Below are 20,794 nucleotides of genomic sequence, written 5' to 3'. Positions count from 1 at the left end.
CCGACTGGCTTTGGCAAGGATCAGCTCGTTCGAGGCCGAGTCAATTTGACTCGGGGTCGCAGTCTCAGAGGAGGAGGAAAGAGAAGAGAACGGCCTTTCACCCCCTGAATCGGTCTGTCCGCCACCTGTTTCTTTCTCCCGATGTCCCCTCCCCTGAACCCCCGACCCCGTCCGTGAAATATCATCCTTCCATCACGAGTGCTGCATAAGGGCATCTTTCCTCGGGAAAGTGTTCTTCGACGATCTGTCTCGGATTTCATTTCGCTGAACTCGGATCGAAATCTAATTCTCCAGGAATGGGTCTCGGACTCCCTCAACTCTTGTCTCGCGCCAGATTGACAAGTCTCTCCCTCCCACGTATATCCGAGCAGCGCAGCCTTGGTTTCGGAGCTGAAACCCAGCGCAGTAGCGAGGAAGCCTGTGAATGGTATCCGTGCATCGGGCCGTATGTCGGTTGCGACGGATAGATCTCGGCAGAGACCTTTATTTCCTCGAGCAGAATCGCATGTGTCTGTCTGTGCAATCTGTCCCCCCGGCGGTCTCTAGTGAGCACATTCGACGGATTCAGGAGAAGTCAGGGATCCCCACCCCGAACCAGAACGTTCATATATCGTTCATACAGCGGATAAATCGATCGTAGCTCGAAAATCATGGCTGAAACCTGGAGTTTCGCTCGCCCCGCATCAGATCTATTGAGAGCTTTGGAAGATCAGAACCGGAAGCGACGGGGGGCGAACAGCAAATGACCCGTTATAAGTTTTCTCAGTCATCAGAGCTGAGAAGTCCGATCCGCTAGTTCATTCAGTTCCTCAACGAGACGCGGCGGTGGTATGACCGAATCAAGGCGCTGCAATGCTCGCTTGCTTGCTCGCTTACTCGTTGGCCCCAGGGGACATCTGGCCTTCGCCTTCATTCTCGGCCATCCACCGAGAGCGGAGCACGCGGACCGCACGTTGCCTCAAGACCGTCCGTTTGACCGCCCGTTCGCCCAGCCCTCCCTGTCCAGAGTAGTCTATCCTCCCGAATGTATACCGCACGGTGAAATCGGCCACACGAAACTTCCCAGTTCACGCTTGAGAACCTGTCCGCGAAATCGAAGACTCCGCTCGGAAGTACCTACAAAAGCTGCTGGCCGCAAGCTCAGCTGGAAACAATCCGCAGCCAGGAAACCAGCCAACGAAGTCGAGTTGCGTCACAGAGCTGGGCGAGTCTCTCGGAGAAGCACGCATGCACAAGCGACTTCACAGGAGGACTAGCCGACCTGGAGGAGGTTGGGAGCAGGAAATGCCACCGACTCCTCCTGAATCAGATGGAACCCACAATATCCCATGGTTCGGTGCCTGTTCGATCGTCCTACTATCCGGCGGGCTTGCGGAATAGTAGTGGAGCAGGCGGCAGGCCCGTGTGCTGGTTAAACTCACTCACGTTTCCTAGCTCGCTCGCTGGCTCAGTGGCTGGCTCGCTAGCTGGTGGTGTTGTGACTCTTCCGCCGGCGGTCTCACGTTGCGCGTAATGTTGTTGCCGTTGATTTGGCGCGATTCAGCTCCTTGGACCTTCGAACAGCCGTACCAGTCGAGTTGATCCGTTGATGGCGGCCCACTCTTCACTGAACTGCATCACAGCACTCTATGGAAGGAGCATTCACTCACAGAGAGTGGGCTGGGGGCGACTCACAAAATACAAATACAATAAAACTACAGAAGAGAGAGAGGAGCACCGGGTCCTCGCAGAGGGCGCTGCGATCGCTTTCTTTGACCAATCAGGACACGGCTTGAATTCGGAATTGACTGAGTCAGCGTTACTATTTCGAGCTGGCTGACTGGCTGGCTGCCTGGCTGCTGCTTGCCTGGCTCTGGCTCCCTGCTTGCCTGCCTGCCTGCCACCCTGCTGCCTGCTGCCGTAGGTTGTACAGCAGCAAACGAAGCATCGACGATAACAACAACGACATCGAATGAGAGAGTTCGAGATGAGCGGTAAAGGCGGCGGCAACAGCGATCCGAGCACTGAAAATATTGGACGGCGATAGTCGCTTTGAACTTCGGCTTTGATCCCTTAAGCCACGCTTGGCCAACCAGTGGTCTCTCCGCTGGAGATTCCAAACTCTGTCGCGAGGAGTGACTCTTGCGGGAATATTCTCAAATATCTGATGGCACTGATCACTTTCATAGAATCCGAAGAGATCATGCAATGCACTCGAGGTATTGATTGAGGGTACGCGATGCCCATCGCTGTCGAAGTCAAGTTCTTGGTTCCCCGAATACACCGCGGAACTCGGATAGTGTCAGTGCGGGGGCCGGATCGGACAAGCCGCCCTCCAGAGGAGATCCGATGTGGCAATCAGGAGTGAATTGATTGATCACAAATGGCTGTGTTTTTCTAACCTTCCCCTTGAATGTCGCGTTCATGCTCCGGGACCGCTTGTTGAGACTCGATTTCGTCCCGCTCGCAACAACGAGGAATTGATCGAGACATTGATTAGCTGAGGATCTCTCGACGAGCGAGCTCATATCTATGTGTGAATATCTACGATGAATCGCGAGAAACTATGCACTCACCGAATGTCGACACGCAGGACAAGGACTGCGGTGATATTCAGGAACGGGAATCGCGGAACGATCACGTCTCTAGGAGTCGATCCAGTCAACTGATAGACGGCAGCCTGAGAAGTCCCTCCGGAGGACTGACTTGCACCCTTCGCCAGGTTCCTCGACCGTCTGAATGCGCTCCACATGGATTTCGACAACCGAACAGTCAGCAGACAATCCGATCGGGAATTAACGGTAGCCGGCGGGACAGGCAAGCAGTTGACGCAAATAGAGAACCATTTGCCGCCTGATCATAGTTGCGTACTTAGATACATACGAACGAGGAGGCCCCTCTGCGATACGGAACTTCCGAAGCTGCTCCAATCTCGCGCGTGTTATCAAAAATCGAGGATAGAGGCCTGGAAACATCCTCTGAGATTCTGAATCACGCATTCGGACTCATCCAACCTGGCGGTTCCGTCTCAGATGCAGTCTAGCAGTACTCGAGCGTGTTTCGAGCATGCAGCATTCCTGAACGAGAAAATTCAGTAAATAATTTTCTTATCATCAGCATCGTTCCCGGTGACTGAAGGAATATTGCAAAACTGAAGCAGCCAGAAATTCACATAGAATGATAGCATGCAGGAGAGAGCTCTCCCCGGGTCCGAGCTCACTCAGTCTTCTGATCGCGCCTGCTCGGTCGCACGGCTCCGCGATCCGAGACGGAATGTGTCGGAAAGAAGAAAGTCAGGAAGTTCTGGTCGGCTTCGGCCCCCCTTGTCTCCGGAAATGTTTCGTTTTACCGTACGTTCTGCGAACGATTCTCAATTCCTGAGTCTGTTCCTACGGGCGATTCTCATCGCACCAGTCGGATCAACAGTACAGCGACCCCTGTCCTGGGCTCTGGAGCGACGTCACAGTTTCTCAGACACTTGGCGGACCCGAGATCCGAAAACAGACGTCCAGAGAAAATCATAGTCAGGGCGTCTGGGCATGAGTGCCATGTATATCGATCGGATGGCGATTCTCGAATAATGAACATCGAACCAGGAGTGAAATCCCGAAATCTCCAATTATTTCACTTTCTATGTATCGAACCTCCGAGGCGAGAACCCCCCTCTCGAGAGCCTCGATTCGAGCAATCGAGGGAATCTTCTGCGAAACTCCCAAGAGACCTGATTCGCATCAAAGAATAGAATGAGCATGCTTTCGTCCACACAGAAGAAATCGGTTTCATATTTCGTTCTTTGTTCCTACTGCGAACCCCTTTTTCGTACCGTAATGGAGGAGTTTTAAAGAGAATTCTGCATGAGATTCTTCTGAGAGCTCTTTTGCCGACGAGCAAGCCAGTTGGGTGACTGGGTGGCTCCGTTTTGATCCCCACACCAGCGATGCACAGACGCGCCGATGAACAAAAATGAAAATCACCCCAATGCTTCATCGGTCTGCTGCCGCAACGGCTGCTGCTATAAAAACAGCCCGCTGCTGACATGAAAGAACCGAAGCGAGCGCGCCAGCGAGTGAACTCACAGTCCGATATACGGATGGATCGACGAACGGACGATGTACCGACCGATGATTTGAATCGCTAGCCTGCCTAGTTTAGTCGTCGTTGTCGTCGCTGCCGCTGCTGCTGCTGCTGCTGCTGCCGGGCCTCTCGAACAACCAAGAGCAGCAGCAGGGCAGTTTCGAGTTCGGTCGATTATCAGTCAGCATTCCATAACTGCATCTCAGGGCCATCATCACGAGATTCCTGCATCCATAGCCCGAGAAAGGAGGTTGCGTTTTAAAGGAAAAGTCTCGCGTTTCATTCTTGACACAATACCAGTTTCGAGGGCCCCCAGTAAATGTGACTGACTGGGTGAATAGTAGAGCGAGCGGAGGAACGAGAGGTACATACATCTATGTATGTATGTATGTATATTGAGGGAGAGCGCGATAGAGGGGGAAAGGGGGCCGGAGGGAGGGCCGCGCGAGAAGGAAGCGGGACCGGCGGGATCGCGCTGGGCATAGGCAGGAGGAATCAGAGAGCGCACAACCGAGCACGCAAGAGGGCAAGCGGGCGCAAGAGAGAGATCCCGGTCGAGTGGGAGAAAGAGAGCGAGGGGGCAGGGGAGAGATCACAGTGTTTTAGGAGGCCTCCATGTATTTTTGCCCATTTCCCTCCCCCTCTGCTAGGAGTGGAGTGTAGGTTGGATAGCACTGGTGGTCGCGGCGGGTAGTAAGTTGAGAAGCGCGGACGAGCTGGTGGGCGGCCTGGCTGGAATACATGGGGATCATGGGAGAGGGAAAACCGAGAACCAAGAGGCATTACCTTTCGCTTGCACGGGCCCGTTTCGCCACATCTTCCTCCAAAATGGCCGTGCTCATGGAGGAGCACCAGCCGAACCAAGCTGTTTGATGTACCCGAGCACCATTTGGCATCGTTCAGCCACTAATTGTGGTGACATTCCCGCTTAACATCAGTGTTGGAATTTAGTTATCTGGTTTGTTCCTCGACTGTCAACGGGCGTGCACATTCCCGAGTTCAGACTTCACAAAACGAGCTTCCTGATTCGAGAACTTCGAGTGTCACTCATCGCTCGGCTCCTTCATTTCCCTGAAATTTAATCGACCAGGGAATGGTTTGAAAAACGATAGGCGATATTGCTCTCCGCCGATTTCGGTCATCGCTCTCGAGAGATTGAGGCCGCTGAGCGATTCTCATCCACGCGTGCGAACTGATGGACTGGACGTAGGCTGGCTCATCGGAACCTTCGAAGCTCGAAAGCGAGAGGGCGAGTATCTCTTGCAAAATTCTCAATAAACCCAACTCGCGATTCTTCCTGACCCCGTTATGCATGATCTATTCACAGTCGCTCCCATGCAGCGAAGAACATAAGATAACCCCTATTTCCTACTGCAGGTTCACCATGTCCGAGCGCTGCAATGTGCCCAGTGTCATCGATCTCCTGGAGGAGCTGCAAAGAATTCGTCATCTCATCCCAGACGACAGCAACAGCAGCAGCTGTGGAGGTGGCGGCGGTGGTGACGAGGACGACGTCGACGTAAGAAGAGGTCAGCGCGGCAGTCGGTCTAATATGGTTTATGATGATAAATCATGTCACAACTAGACGAGCCTCGACATGAGAGGCCAAAGAGAGTTAAAAAATTATCCGTCTCGACTGCACACCCACTTCAATCAAGGCACCGCAAAACTCACACGTGTTTTCGATCATAGCCTTCGTCTCTAACGCACCCCATCCGGAATAGTCAGCAATGGAAGCCTAATGTAGAGAGGTTGGAGCACTTTCGAACCTTGCCTGTGATCTTAAAACTAGAGATATCTCTAAGAGCATTCGATGATTTCTGTCCGTGAGAAGTGTTCCTCGGGCCAATCTTTGGTATACATACTCCTGCATGCCAACAGCAGCACAAGATACCTCCGGCGGGAAGTCTAGCTATCTCCACGGTGGTTCTGGCGCCGCCTGCGAGAAAATCCCTCGCCGGGTCACGTTTTTAAAGACTTTATGTCCCTGGAAAACGATCGCAGACTGGAGAAGCACACAGATTCTATTTTCCTAATGCCAAGATTTGGAGTTCGACGAGAAGATTGACCCGTCTTCGATTCAAGCTGTGAATGCTCTCCCTTATTCCATGATCAGTAAGTGACCAGACCAGATTATATGTTATAGACTCAGATTCTATCTTTCAATAAACTTTTTACTCGAGTAAAGAGTGTCCTCACTGTTCGAACTTCAGATCGGCTCTGATCCTAACCCTGAGAATGAACAGATATAATGTAGCCGCTTTACCTCCCTAGACGAGTGTTCTAACATGGAACGAGAGAATCGCGACCCACCGAGTGGTTGCGCGATCGTATCAAGAATCAAATAATCCCCGCGTGCACTAAAATAGGGAATACGATCAACTTTGGAGCACTTGTGAAAAATGATAGCACTGTCCCCTGAATGAACGAAGACAACCTGCACAATGTGAAGAGCTCAATGTAGATGTCGCAAACGATTTTCGCACGATGATTTCTTTCGCCGACATATCGATGATTCAATTAAGTCCTGTCATTTAGTTCCAACCCGTCAGGAATGGACTGCAGCCGGGGGAGGATTGAGAGAGCGTCTCACACCGCGAAGCTATACACTCTGACTCGCCTCACCTGGGAAGATTTTCGTTCCTACGCATTCTGTCCCGCATGGGTGGAAATTCCATGGAGCCCCCTTTCGGTTCGACTACCAATAGACACGATCATCCGTGAACGATCCCCGGAGTGTCTAGAGACCCATCCCGCCCGCCTAAAACGAAAACTTCTGTGAAGCAGCTCGAGACTCCACAATCGTCCCGATATCGGATGGATTCGCATTCGATCCAACGCATGGAAATCGTTTGGACTTGGAGCCGTGGTCGCGAACGCGACGACCCCTGACGCAATGGTTCGTCGAAGAAGCGTCACCAAGCGTCATCACAACCCCACCGCACCGGAGCGTGCGCCCTTCTTCGCTCTGCCTAGATTTCCCCACCCCTCCGTCCGAGTTCCTCAGTAGCGATTCGCCGAGACGCCAACGGTCGAGAGTGCCATGGCACATCGGAGGTGAAATCTCGAGCAAAAGGAAGAAAAAACTCGACTCAGTGCTCAGCTTCCGTAGCGATGATCAAAGTAGCGGCGTTTCCCAGGGAACACCTCTTGTCTGGAGCGCCAACAGCAGACGGTGTTCCCGGGACTTGCTTGAAGTACCGAATCAAAGAATAGGCTGTGATCAAGACTTCACTGATCTCGATCTCTGGAGAGCGCAATCCGCCGAAGTGAGTGGTGTCCTCGCTTCAGTGTTCCCTATCGGAGTCCTCAGTTTCGGTGTCCGGCGATTTCGGAACACTTCTGAGGCGACAGACCCCTGAATGAATATCCGATGAGGCTCTAAGCAAACTATCCTCAGGTGATCGGTGGGGTTCAAAATCTTCACATGGACGAACTTGCTCAAATCGTCAGAAATAAGAATATGGTCAGGAGGAGGAGCGCGGATTTACTAGAAGACTGTCTCCGAAGGTTGGTGACTTGGGCAGTAACCTTCAGCGTGATGCGATATCAGCCTCATATAGCTATTCCAGAGAGGATTCCTCCGATTGATCTCATAAAACAGTCGTTTCGCTCCTATTAAGGCACACCCGCTCACTATCGGAAGTGGACAATCTACAGATGGTGGGAATGGTTACAGCGAATCAGATCGTATCGAAAAGAAGATGGCGTCGAATGGTTCTCAGAGAACGCGCAGTCGATGCCTTCGCTCTAACTTGTGGAGGTAAGATGAGATCTCCTCCGAGCCCGTTTCCCGCTCCATGGATACTGGCACCCGTCCATCCGGGCTCGCCTTCAAGTTTTCTTCTTCGACAGGTACATGCTGCATAGCTTGTTTATACGCGTGCGTAGCCTACTTCTTCCTGCCAGGAACTTGGCCTACCGTCTTCGGACCCTGCGAAGATGCTCTCTGCGCCCTAAAATAGCTAGGCTACGACCTTGAAGAACTAGCGGCATCATCAGACGCGGCCCAAATTTATGCCTCCCCACGAAACGAGAGATACAGGTTTCTACTCGTCCCGATAGATTCCTCTGAAAGGTGATCGACCAAGGTTTCGACGAATGAAATGAGATTGGGTGCCCAAGAGGGAGCAGAGATATTCCTTGGCCGTCAGAATCGGGGGATCCGCTTCGGTAGGAGTCACGCGATAGGTAGAAATTATTGCTCAGTTTACGTAGACTTGAGAATAAAATCATTCGATCCTGTTGTATACTCTGTGCTGTTTCAAAAATCTCGTCGACTCTGGGGAGATCGACGACTTGTCTTTCCTCGGAAGATAGCAGTCCGGTTATGAGACTCGTGGCGAGGGGGCCTCGACGCGAAAACTTGTTCGTAGACTTCTCAGTAAGGCAGATTTCAGAAGTTTCTTCAGGTTCCGGTCTCACATCACGCCAACATCCTGGATAAGATCTTCGAAACTTCATTCGCCAAGAAGTCCACGTTCGCCACTCCCGCTGTTTCTCCGGGAGCTTCTGCGTAAACACGTACAATGTCCTCGGTTCCGGACGGTCTCACGAAACACCGAGCTTGCGGGAATCGCGAAACTATATCGTCGATTGCCTCTTGTAGCCCTGTCGGTGCTACGCAAGTTCTCTCTGCGTTCGCGGTCTTGATCACAGTTCGATCCTTCACCTTAAAATGAAAGCATGGTTACTCGAGCACGATGGCATGCTCGGGTTGTGAGAGATAATATCGGAGATCCTCGAACGAGATCGGAGAGATCGTAGAAGTTGGGGTCTTCCACTCACGGCGACCTTCAGTTGTCGACACGGCAGATCCTCGTATTCACTGAGCCAGTCGCTGACGTCAGTGTCCGAAGTTCTGAAAAGAATCCCAGTCGAGAATTATGTATTCCAGTCGAATATTTACCATGAAGACTCCTGACTAGGCGAGCTTGGGAGACCGCACCTCAGGACGTATTCGACGAGAAGCATATCTGAGAGAGCGTCGCCCACTGCCTCGTTGGTGAGGTCTATGAAGTCGCTTATAGTAGCCGCCTCTTCAGAGCTCAAAGCAGACACACGATTTTTGATCGTGTCGCTGAAGCAGATCTGCAATGATATCGAGTCAGTCTCGCTCAACTCCTAAATGCCAGCGCTTCGAAGCTCCCGCTCATGGTGTTGGCTGGCGCTGCGATCGATCGAATCTTCGAAAATCGAATGGTATCAGGAGCGAGGACTCCGAAAACGTACCGTTCCGTGCCCGTTTGCCTCGAAGTATATACCGACGTCGGCTTTCTGAGCTTCATGGTGGAGGTGCTTCACGCCCGTGGGAACGCACAATGCATTTATTCCCTGAAAGCATAAAATCCCGAATGATCACCGAGCTATCCCGGGTATCGGGGAACAGGTGTGAATCTTCTTTCGCTTCCGCGGAACGTACGAGTTTCTCCGAGATGTACTTGGTAGAGCTCCCATTGGCGTAAGCAGTCTGCACTAAAGCTATCCCGACATCGCTCAGTCCCGCCTCCCCGAAGAGTTTCTTGATGTAGGATCCTAGGAGGGTGGCGATTCGATCACCGTCCAGAAGCCTGAACAAAGGAGAAATGAAGGTCACCTCATGAATGACTGTAGTCGACATCCCACCCGATCTGATTTATCCATCTCAATTCTCAGCGCCGTGCGTCGCAGCAGATACGCGATCACAGAGAGGAAGGTGGTTACCTGAACTTGCCGTCCGCATCTTGGAAGAAATAAACTATACGATCCGCATCACCGTCCAGAGACGCATATCGGCCGAGAGTTTTCAATGAGAGGCCTGGAATGAAGCAATTCTCAACATGTAGAGCGAGATATTACCGGACCGTGCATCATGTCCTTCTACCCATATGAGGATCTCTGATCTCAACGCGTAGAGTCAGGGGTACACTTGCCGACTGGAGCCCCCTGTGAGATCTTGACATAGTCAGCGCCACACTGGTCATTCAGCGGACCATTTCCGTCGTTCACAACGCTGATCTGGAAGAGAATATAGTCGAAACTCAGTCCCGGGGCTGCTCGGCGAGAAGAGAGAGCGATCAGCGCAATTCCAGAGAATGCCACGACGGGATACCTCTAAGATGTTCTTCAGTTGTTCACTCAGCAGGTGGACCGCTCGAGCTCCAACCCCGTTAGCCGCATCAATTGTCAGAGCAGGAGTGTAACGCAAGGGTTGTTTGGTCTGTAACGGGGAGAGTTATCAGATTGCCGCTGACCGAATCCCGGGAACTTTCCGAGAAAGAAGCGCTCCGGATCGGAACCTACTTTCGAAGCGAGTCGGATGAAGGCCGAGGTGAGTTTATCATAGTACCCGTGCACGGATGGCTCACCGTATTTTGGATCATTCGTGCACCTGCAAGAATATACGTGGACTCTCGGTTGATATCGATTTCAAATGCTGCGTGAGCCCTTGATACTCATCAGCTGAGCAACTCACCTCACAACGAAATGCAATTGCGGTGTTGTCACGAGCCCGAGACTTTTGACCGCACAACCCAGACTCGTTGCTCCTTCGGACGCCGCGTCGTGCAGGGACACCGAGCTGGCTCGCGTGTCGTATCCAATTATCTGGAACCCCAGACGCGGAGAAGCCTCTTAAATGTTCGACCCGATTATTCACTCAGGTAAAATCCGATCATCATCATGTCCTGCTCCTGGTCTGAGAAACATCCGAATTTACCAAGTTACTCGGCGCATCGGACGGAATCGAGAAATCCGAAACGATCTTGGTTAACTGGCCCTCCAGTTGATCATCGTCTGCATTTAACACCGCTGAAAGAGACGGAGTATTACGATACGATCGAGGAACCATTCATTCACTGCCGGGGGAGGGGGCTTCATCAAAAGGGTAGATCTATCAGCGAATGTGGTCAATTACCAAGTGATTATCAAGTTGCTCACCGGCAGAGTGGGGCATATTCGTATTCGTGAATACGAATACCTATATTCGATTTTTTTATAAATACGAATATATTCGTAAGCGCATGATGATCGTATTCATATCCGTATTCATAAATTTTATGTGAATACGCCCGTATTCATACGAATGAGACGAGCTGAGAGGCTACTTGGCGGTTTTCGGGCACGTTGAGCTCGATTCCGGGGTCAGGGCTCAACAGAAAATTGAGCTATTGGAACATTTGAGCAGTTTGCACTCGCAGGAATTTCAGTGAGCTTTCCCATCGCATCGCTTTCCGATCCAAGCATGCTCAGCGAACTCGCCGCGATGTGGAATGAAAAACTTGAGCGCCGTTCTCATGCTAAGGCTCCCGTTCCGTTCCTGGTTTTCACGAAGACCGAAATTTACGTGAACCGGACTCATTCATGATTTGACGGTGGATGACCGCTTCAAACGTCACAAATTTACGACCCTCGTCGTTCTCAAATGCTCATTGCTGGATTCGAATTTCGATTCCTCCATCCGAGTGAGATTCGGATTGCCCGCTCTCAGCAGCCGACCTCGCCGTAGCAGTCGGCACGCAGCGGCGCTCGCTGCCCCGTCAACAAAAGCAGTCGTCGAGCGCGCAAACACGAACAGGAGGAAGTGTATGCACACAAAGTTCCATTGCTCTACTCAAGATAAGGCAGCTCCGCAGTTACTCGAAATGAATTCCGCGGGGGGTATCGTCGCTGTAGAAGGAAGCTCTCACGTGACATCACTGTCGTCCTCGGTCAAAATCGCCCTCAACAGTGCATTCTTTAAATGCGGTAGCACGGACCCAAGTTTCTCAGCCCGGACTCTGTCGACCGCGCACTCAATTGTCGCAGTGTGCCGAAGATGTGACCCCTCAGCTCCAGAGAAGAAGAAGCAGATTCGCATCAGTCCGAAAAGCACTTGGAATCTTTTCAAGCACTTGCTAGCACACCACTCTCAGACGGAAGCCGATGATTTCAGAACATGGCTGGAGAATCAAGGAGTCGCTTTCGTGCTGAGCAATCCAAATGATGGAGGTAAGACGCGAATTCAGAGATGCGCGCGTCCTTTACAGATGCAATTCGACGACTTGATCACTGAGTTCATCTTGCGATCAATGATACCCCTACGGGTTGTGGAAGAGTCGTCGTTCAAGAAGATTCTTGATTTCCTGAAGTTCGATCGACTGGGGTTGAAGCTCATGAGTCGGCGTACTCTGGGTCGCAGAATCGACTTGACGTACGACGGCAACGTGGATCGCCTGCGCGAAGCTCTAAAGAAAACGACGTGGGTGGCGACCACGGCAGGCATCTGGTCCAATAACAAGAGAAGCTTCTTCGGTATGACCGTTCATTGGATCGATGAACAGTACAAACGGAGGTCGGCAGCTTTGGCGTGTCGGCGGTTCCGCGGAGTCCATTCGTTCGAGAAGATTGCTGAGATCACTTCAAAAATACACAAACTCTTCAACCTCTCATGCTCTAAAATCGCAGCCACTGTCACTGATAAGGGCTCTAATTTCGTCAAGGCCTTTCGAGAATTCGGAGTGGAGGTTGGGAACCTCAGGTTGGCAGACGAAGAGGAAGGAGAAGTCGAAGTCCCGGAAGAGCCGCGGGAGGATCAGGAAGAGGAGGTGGAAGAAGAAGGAGAGGCGGAAGAAGAAGAAGAGGCGGAGCTCAACCCGTGGATAGAATGCAGAGAGGCATTCCGATTACCGTCGCACGCTCGGTGTGCGGCGCACACGTTGTTTTTGTGCGCAACAACAGATGTCCAGCGCGTATTGAACAGCGATGCCGACCTTCGGAATCTCCATCACTCGGTGCTGCTCAAGTGTAACGCTCTGTGGAAAACAAGTCGGCGACCGAAGTCAGCCGAGATCATCAAGGCGGTCACAGGCAAATCGTTGTTGCGGCCTGTTGCAACCCGGTGGACCAGCCTTTACGATAGTTTGCGAGCTTTGGTCGATCTCCGAGAGCTCATCTACGATCTGTCTGTCGAGCTGAACATCCGGACGATCTTGACTCCGAGCGACATCTCGTATATCGAGGAGTATCTGAAATGTGTCAAACCCATCGCCGATGCCCTCGATATACTCCAAGAAGAGGAGGCTGCGTTTTACGGCGTGTTACTCCCGACCCTCCACGTGGTGAAACGTCAATTGAACTCGTTGTCCCGAACTTCACTCCAGTACTGTCGACCGCTCGTCGAGGGATACTTGCTGAGTGTCGGAAACCGCTTTGCAGAGGACTTCGACTGCCAAACTGTACGCGGCGAGAAAGCTGCCATCGCCGCTCTCTCTTTGCCTCGCTTCAAAAAGAGGTGGTTCCCCTGCATTCCGGAGGAAACTCAGGAGTATATACTCAATCGCTTCAATGATCTTATCCGGGAGCAGTTGACACCGGCGAATCCTCAGGACAGCGAGCCGATGGAGGTCGACCCCTACTATGACTTCGGGGAAGGGCCGCAAATGCCAGCGGCTCCAATAATAATCGATCTCAACCAGCATCGGCAGCCAATAATGATGCAGTATCTGAACGACCCGCAGACAAACCCGACGATGCTGCGGAACTATCCCCCGATAGATCGCGTCTTCAGGCAGTTCAACACGGCACCGCCCTCCAGCGCCGCGGTACAACGGCTTTTCTCGTATGCGACGATGACCAACTCGCCGAAAAGCAATCGCCTGAGTGACGAGAGATTTGAGCAGCGCGTAGTGCTCCCCATCAATGAACCTCTGGATTCATGAGAAGATCTGAGGAATGTGCAATAAATAAATAATGAAATTCTTTCCTTTCCTCAACAATGATCAAGCCTCTTGTGTTCCTTAGGGAGTTTCTGGTGGACAAGGATCGCGGTCTCTACCGAGTAATTCGGTTGCAGAATCCTGTGCTGAAGATTTACCGAGCAAGCCCCGCTCGCGTTCGTAGCGCCATCAAACAAAGTTTTCCCTATGAGTACGAATCTATCTGCTCATGCGAATTCGCCACATATAGACGGAAGAAGAGGGTCCTGACCCTGAAATCGTGCTCAGCTTGGCCGAAAACCCCCAATCAGCCTCCTGGCTCGTCCCCGTGGCGTCATTAAATGGCGTCATTAAAATCATTATTCTTAATATTATGGCGTATTCACAAATATTCTATGAATACGAATATATTCGTAAATACGAATGCATATATTCGTACTCGTATTCGTATTCATATCCGTATTCATAAAGAAAAATTCGAATATATTCCTATTCACGAATACGAATATGCCCCACTCTACGAATATGCGTCACTCACCGGTGACGCAGCGTTCCCAGCTCAGTTCCATCATTTCACCATGAGGATCCACGAGCTTGGCCCCGTTGTCGCACTCCGGGTTGTGCGAGGCCGTTACCTGCGGAGACCAATCACGAGATATTGATTCGTCGCATATTTGGGCTTCGATCATTTCGCTTCCCATCTTCGATTCGTCCCCATGACGCGTGAATGGAGCCACCAAAAGATATTGTTGGCGTCACACAAAAATCTGGCCGTCGGAACCGATTATCCGCCTCGCAAGATGACGACTAGATCGTTTTCCGGGATCTGATCCTCTCACCCGGAAGATGAAAACGTCCCGAGCTGTCTATCAAAATACCAGGATTGCTGATCAGTCGAAGAAGGAGCACTTAATTCCTAGAGAATCACTTTTCTGCCTCCTCTGAGGGAGCTCAGTCGAGAGTCGAGGGGAGGTCTCCTCGGTAGACTCACCATAATCCCGACTGTAGCTCCGCGCAATGCACGGGATCTCAAGGCGGCGACAACTCCTAGACGGAACATAGCAGTCTTCAGGACGTCAGACCTAGAAAAAGAGCACTTGGGTCTAGTATCGAAGCTATTATTATCAGGGGTTCCTATCATGAATGATCATAGTAGTGAACGTGATTGATGAGGATGACGCTGGACTAAATATTAGAGGAGGTGATCCTGCTGGCGCGGCGTCTGGAGTGTTAGCGTGAATGAATGATTTACAATGGTCCGTCCGTCGCCGGGGACAGATTCCGGAGCCCTATTTTTCACGTGTGCTCATGGGCCAGAGAAGCCTTTGTGAGCCCTGAGAAAACTTATTCATCGACCAGAGGGAACCATTCATCGCGCAGGCCTATGGTGGGCCCGCTGGATCGGCCCTCATCAATATCGAGCCTCTCTCGCCATTGGAACGGTTTGTCCGATTTTATAATCAGACTCCACGCTCTTCCAAGGGAACTCCTCGGACTTCCGCAAGTGAAAGGCGGTTAAAAATAAAAAGCGATGCGATCTCTCCGAAAGCCCGCGAGGAAGAGTCGACTGGCTTATGGCCGAGTAAAAGTGCGAAAATTGCAATGTCTGGGTTGGCATCCCTCACGACCACGCTGAAGCCGTCATCGAGTAGAGCTCGGAGATTTTCGAAGCGAGAAGTCGAGGGCTCGCTTCGCAATGAAGTTCTATGTCCTCCCGAACTTTAGCGCTCCGAGCCGGTTTCCACGATCCTGGATAGAAGTTCCGCGGATACCGCTGCGGAGACCCTACTCGACTTCCGACCGCAAACATGGGGACCCCTTCACTCGCAGCCAGAGTAGTGTGTGCCACGAGAGCTCCGTCTAAGTGAATCTGAATTGTTTCCTACACTATATGTATGTTCGGATACGTATGGCGGAGGCTCGCTAAGGAACATTGCCACGGGCTCAGCGAACTCACCTGGTCCGGACCCCGGAGGTTCCGTAGGAGAAAACAACCCCATCCAATCGCGGATAGAGAGTCGCGCTCAAATCGATAACTTTCTGGAACATGGCTCAAGACGTCAAAACTCTAGTAGTGTAAAGAATCGTTCCAAAAAGTTTTGGAGCTATTCGAAGAGCAGGTCCTTGTTCTCTCTCATTGGGGAAGGGAGGCAGACTTCGAACTCACGAGCGCCAACGCTCCCACAGCACGAGGATTACCATGCTCGCGATGTCCCAGAGCATTCAATCCGAAAATCTTCCCTCGACTCATCCGAAGTGCTTGAGTGGTGAGAGATCCTCACGGTGGAGGGCAATCATTATTCCCCCCTGAGCTCTCCCGAACTCTTGAAAGAGCGCTCGCCGAGACTTGACGGCAACAGTAGATGCTCATGCCAAGCCAGTCTTAGAGCTAGAGGTGCAACCCGTGGCAAGTACTACCGATACCAGGACCACAGTCTGCCTAGAATCGACTCTGATTGATTGATTGATTGATTAACCATCCCTGGTGTTACAAGATATACATTGTATCCAGGATACCCCATGCGCGGGGGCGAGTCTTCTCAGCTGGTTATAGGTTGGTGGATCCGACGTTTGCAGGGGACGTATCTCATCGTCTCCCGCTCCCATCTCTCTAGACTCTAGACTACTTTTTGTTCGCTCTACAGTTTCTCGTGTTGAGTCGTCGTGTAGGCCTAGTCTTTTGCGGATCTCTGGCTCTTCTGAAGCGGAGGCGTCGTGCGAAGCGCTACCGTGAGTGAGGGTCTTCCACCAAGCGCTGGGAGGCGACTTGGGGATCACCGTATCGGTCGTTCCCGATTTCGATGCAGTTCCTTGTTTATGGAAAGACTCGATGTTCAACTCGAGGAACCGATGAGTGCTTCATCCGCTTGGGAAATTCGTTCTGGGCGGAGCTAATGATACCACTCGACGCTACTCATTCGGGAAGCGTCGATCTAGTTCGGGAATCTCCAGGACCATGAATCCTGCAATCATCCAGAGTTGACGTGCGATTTCGTATCGAAGGGAGACGCCTGTGCCATGACGAGCGATGCATTCGCACAGACCCGCGGTTCACATATTACTTTAGTTTGTCCCGACTCTCAGGATCCCTTCGGACCTCCCGCCATATCCACCTGGGAGCGTCAATGCTTGCCGAGTGAATTGGGCTAGACGATGACTGGGGTGGAATGACGACGTCCAATCCCCGAGTCGGTGGTTGTGGAAGCTTGAGGTACTCCAAGTTGCCGCCGATTGCCGGACATCGAGAGCAGGTTGCGGTCAGGTATTCGTTACCGGAGTTCAGGCATATATCACCGGAAGCTCCTTCAGATGCGTTCGAATTGCAGCTAACTTCCTTTCGGCTGACCACTCGGCGAGCACTCTGGAGAGAGCATTGGCTCAACCGGCTCATCGACTATTCCATTTGATCTCGTGACCGTCATCCGTTGGAGCAGCCCCATGTTGCGCTTTCCAACTTGGACGACCCGATGCTACCTAATATATTAGGGGTCGAACTCTCAGAACAGGAAAACTGCCTGTAGCGCGAACGTCACTCGAGGAAAATGAGGGAAAAGCACGCTGATCACGGAACAGAAAGTCAGAGCCGACTCGGGTTATCCCTCGAGTACCGCTGAGACCCTACGCCGAACCGACCCGTCGACAATGTCTAGCTCAATTGTTCATGATCACTCTGAGTCTGATACGAAAAAAAGGGAAGCGATCAAGAGGATCAGAATTCGTGACGGATTCCCTGATGAATGAATATCGTTCTGAGCTGGATTCTACTTCGAGGGACGCTTGCATGAGAGGCGATAAGGTTATGGGTGATGCCTCGGTTGCGGTCGCTTCTCATTATAAGCAGCAGCTCGGACGCCTTTGCCTTATGGGCCGTCCCTCAGTATGGGCATAGCTTTCGCGTAGCTAAATAAAACGGCGTTGGCCTCCAACTGTTCGATTGGCTATAACGCTGGAGGCATAGTCTGGAATGGTTTTGATATGTCCCTGATGACCTCTTGAAGCGAGATCGAAACCTGGAGATTTTTTGTTCCGACATGTTTCGCCTACCGAGCGGAATGTCACGAGTAGTAAATCTGACCGATCGATCACAATTTCTCCCATCTAGCGGTCGAGCGACTAGCCTCCGAACGAGAGCGCGGCTCCGTGAATTTCAGCAGCTTTATTCAGAAAGCCGCGTCGCAATTGGTCTGAAAAAACCGGTACCACTCTTGACGAATTAACTATTGTTCTGACGGACATTCAAGATTGATGCGGTGATGAGTGGATCCTCCACCGACTTGGCCTGGAATGATGGGAGTAATGCCAAAGTTCTGAAACATTCTGTCTGATCAAGGAGACAACTGAAGCCGTCACTCTTCCGATGACCGATGGATGTATCAATTTGTTCGCGATCGCTTGCACAAGATACGGCGGAACCGCTCTCTGACCGCGGGAATAAGACGGGGTTCGGAGCTTCATACCGCGAGCTTCGTATCTTTTTTCACGGCTCTCTCACGCCATTCTGACCTTGGGAAAACTCGCATGAACTGACGTGACGGGAGCATTATGCGACCTGAGCTTGCGGAAAAAGAAGCGATCTGTCTTGAGTGATGGGTAATTCCGACGTCGGGGAACTTGCGTGCTTATGAGCGGAAAATATCGCTCGCTGGACAAATCTCCAGGTGCGAATTATAAGCTTGAATGAAATCCGGCCCGACAAGCATATTGTCAGGGTCATATGTCATAGATTAGCTCCCAGGTTGTCGTCAGATGCTTTTTACTTCAATGCTGACGTTTGTTTCCTGTTGTGTCGCAACCGCGGTACCGTAAGGACGCACTTCTCAGCTCCGAATTTTCCTTTTCCCTGTTCCGACTTTGGCAGAGGCGTATTCCAATTTGGGAGTATCCGTTGTCCTGGCCCACTAGTTTTCCGATGATGATTAGACGATGATGATAAATTGGAATCCCTCCGATGATGCGTTGCGCGGTGCGGCCTACCCGGTCTGGCCGATCTTCGGCGTCTGTTTCGCCAAAGCAGTGAGCGAGTCCCGGCGGAGGACCAAAAACATCAAAACGCGAGACGCGGGACCCTGAGAACTGGAAATCAAAAACCAGCGGAAAGAAATTACGGGCGGAAATTCTGGACACAAATTGATTGTGCCCGAAATAGTGGATTCGATCGATTCGCGAATCACCTCTGCAAGCGAATAAGCTGGAAAGAAATCCTAGACTGGATGATGGATCAGTAGGTGCGAGAAGCGGGCTCAGATCCGTCGACTGGCGTCTTGGACTTGACGACGGAGAGCTCTTCGGCGGCTATGCGCCAGTGAGGGTCTGCTTCAGAAATGTCCCTCGGCAATTACTAGAGAAAATCATCGCAACAGCGGTCGGTCGAGTCGGAGAGCGGTAACCAAAAAACGGATTATGATCAACGAGATTCCGCCTCAATTGAGGCACTAAGATTTGTATTTCTCGAAGTTCCGGGGAAATTCTCTCCGGATCGAATGAGAACTCAGCTTAGAGATTTGCTCCTGCCAGCTTATCGAGCAGCACATGTGCCACCCAGGACCTATAGGTACTTTTCTAATTGGCGATGCTTTCGATATTCGGGGATCACATTGGCTGCGTCAGTTTCCGGGTCAGACCCTTAAGCTGGGCAGCGTCCACAACAAGTTTTTGAGGACCCGATATGAACGAGATGAAGGTCTCTCGAGCAGATGACGCCTGAGCTAATGCAGCGACTCGTACGTTTTACAGATGGGTTTATCGTTGGGCACTGGCCGGCGGAATGCGAAGTTTTCACAATCAGACAGCGATTGGAGAGCAATCTTCCCGGGAAGTCTCAACTCTCCACACTCAGACGGACTGATTTATCTTGCGAGAGCATCCTTCTGTAGCTTGGTCCTACGCGGAGGGCCCAAGAAATGAGTTAATCCTGGTCCGTCTTGGGCGAGTGAACTGGAGACTATTCTTTCCCCGAGTAATCGGATGCTCTAAGATGTCGTCAGAAAAGCGTAGTTTCCTAATCCCGGTACTTATCTCTCTGGGCATCGATAAACACAGAAAAACCCAGCTGATACAGAATTCATGATTCCGAAAACCTCACGTAAGCCTGAACTTATGGCGCTCTTGCTGACTTCACAGGCACTCCAAGAATGCCGCCATAGTACAATGAAAACAGTGAACAGTGAAACAGTAAAATGTTTAACGTTGACGGGAGCAGGTGCCATAGTCGTCACGGCGCGGCGCGAGCTCGAATTGGCTCACAGAGTAGAGCACTTCTGCAGTGTTGATTCGCTCGGAGCCGGTGGCCGCTTTCAAGAACCGTCACATCGGATATCACGCATGCGCATTCCAGCTGTAGTCAGACCACTCACCTTTCGCAAACGTGCGCCGATGTGTCAGCAGCACTACGAGTTGGCTGCTTGCGCGTATGTTTCTCTGTCATTCTTCTGAGATTGGAATTGAGAGTAGTGATACTCGATAGGTGGATAAGGATCCGGGATGCTCTTCTAGTGTGCCGTTGTAGATCTTCCACACTGTCAAACAGGTCTGAGCAAGTTCTCTTTGGAAGCTTCTCACGTTCCTTTTGTGTGCGTGTCTCAGGTGAGTTTGGAAAGCGGCGTTTGATTTTCAAGGCGCATTCGCCCCATCGAGTGTGTTCGTTGATTGATCGTGATTCAGACGAGCATGGTGGAACATTCACCGGTAGATGTCATCTTCGCCAAATGTCCGATACGCATTTCAACGAGAGAACTGGGTGGAGTTGGCTGCTTGCGGCTATTACTTACAGTTACGTCAGAAGAATCATACAAGCCTCTGCTCCGTTGACGTGTACTGTGACTTTCGTGCGTATTCATGTCGGTTCGGGAAGCGAGCAGAGCTGACCAAGACTCTCTTTGATTTCCGACACCGGTTGATTCGGATTCGTTTTCTTATCTCGATGTGCGCTCGGCTCTCGGACCTACGGTCGAGCGATCTACGTCGTCTAGAACTCTCACGATCAGTTATGAGCGAGGTTAAATCATCGATACGTCGATAAGAATCCTCGGAATTGAAATGCGGAGCCGGCTAAAATCAGGCTCGTGTAC

At 51.5% G+C, this 20,794-nt stretch overlaps 2 protein-coding genes across 2 annotated transcripts; one reads left to right on the top strand and one right to left on the bottom strand.

The window, feature by feature from the left end:
* The first annotated feature begins 6,714 nt into the window (after positions 1 to 6,714).
* LOC114828087 (uncharacterized) lies at positions 6,715 to 8,018 on the top strand. Its single transcript, XM_029110820.1, has 5 exons — positions 6,715 to 6,745; positions 6,841 to 7,322; positions 7,454 to 7,563; positions 7,677 to 7,816; positions 7,909 to 8,018. Exons 1-5 carry the CDS (start codon positions 6,715 to 6,717, stop codon positions 8,016 to 8,018), a joined length of 873 nt encoding a protein of 290 aa, XP_028966653.1.
* A 69-nt stretch (positions 8,019 to 8,087) lies between these two features.
* On the bottom strand, positions 8,088 to 14,787 carry LOC100902979 (phosphoacetylglucosamine mutase). The gene is made up of 13 exons (XM_029110813.1): positions 14,719 to 14,787; positions 14,266 to 14,362; positions 10,751 to 10,842; positions 10,508 to 10,638; positions 10,336 to 10,423; positions 10,145 to 10,252; positions 9,966 to 10,050; positions 9,757 to 9,850; positions 9,476 to 9,623; positions 9,286 to 9,387; positions 9,002 to 9,144; positions 8,842 to 8,914; positions 8,088 to 8,725 (listed from the first exon to the last, which is right to left on the bottom strand). Exons 1-13 carry the CDS (start codon positions 14,785 to 14,787, stop codon positions 8,480 to 8,482), a joined length of 1,476 nt encoding a protein of 491 aa, XP_028966646.1. The 3' UTR covers positions 8,088 to 8,479.
* Between the last annotated feature and the right edge of the window lie 6,007 nt (positions 14,788 to 20,794).

Source organism: Galendromus occidentalis, unplaced genomic scaffold, assembly GCF_000255335.2.
Source record: "Galendromus occidentalis unplaced genomic scaffold, Mocc_1.1 scf7180000077121, whole genome shotgun sequence".
Classification (NCBI taxonomy): domain Eukaryota; kingdom Metazoa; phylum Arthropoda; class Arachnida; order Mesostigmata; family Phytoseiidae; genus Galendromus; species Galendromus occidentalis.
Note: the sequence above shows the minus strand (reverse complement) of the source record. Positions and strands in the feature narration are given on the sequence as shown.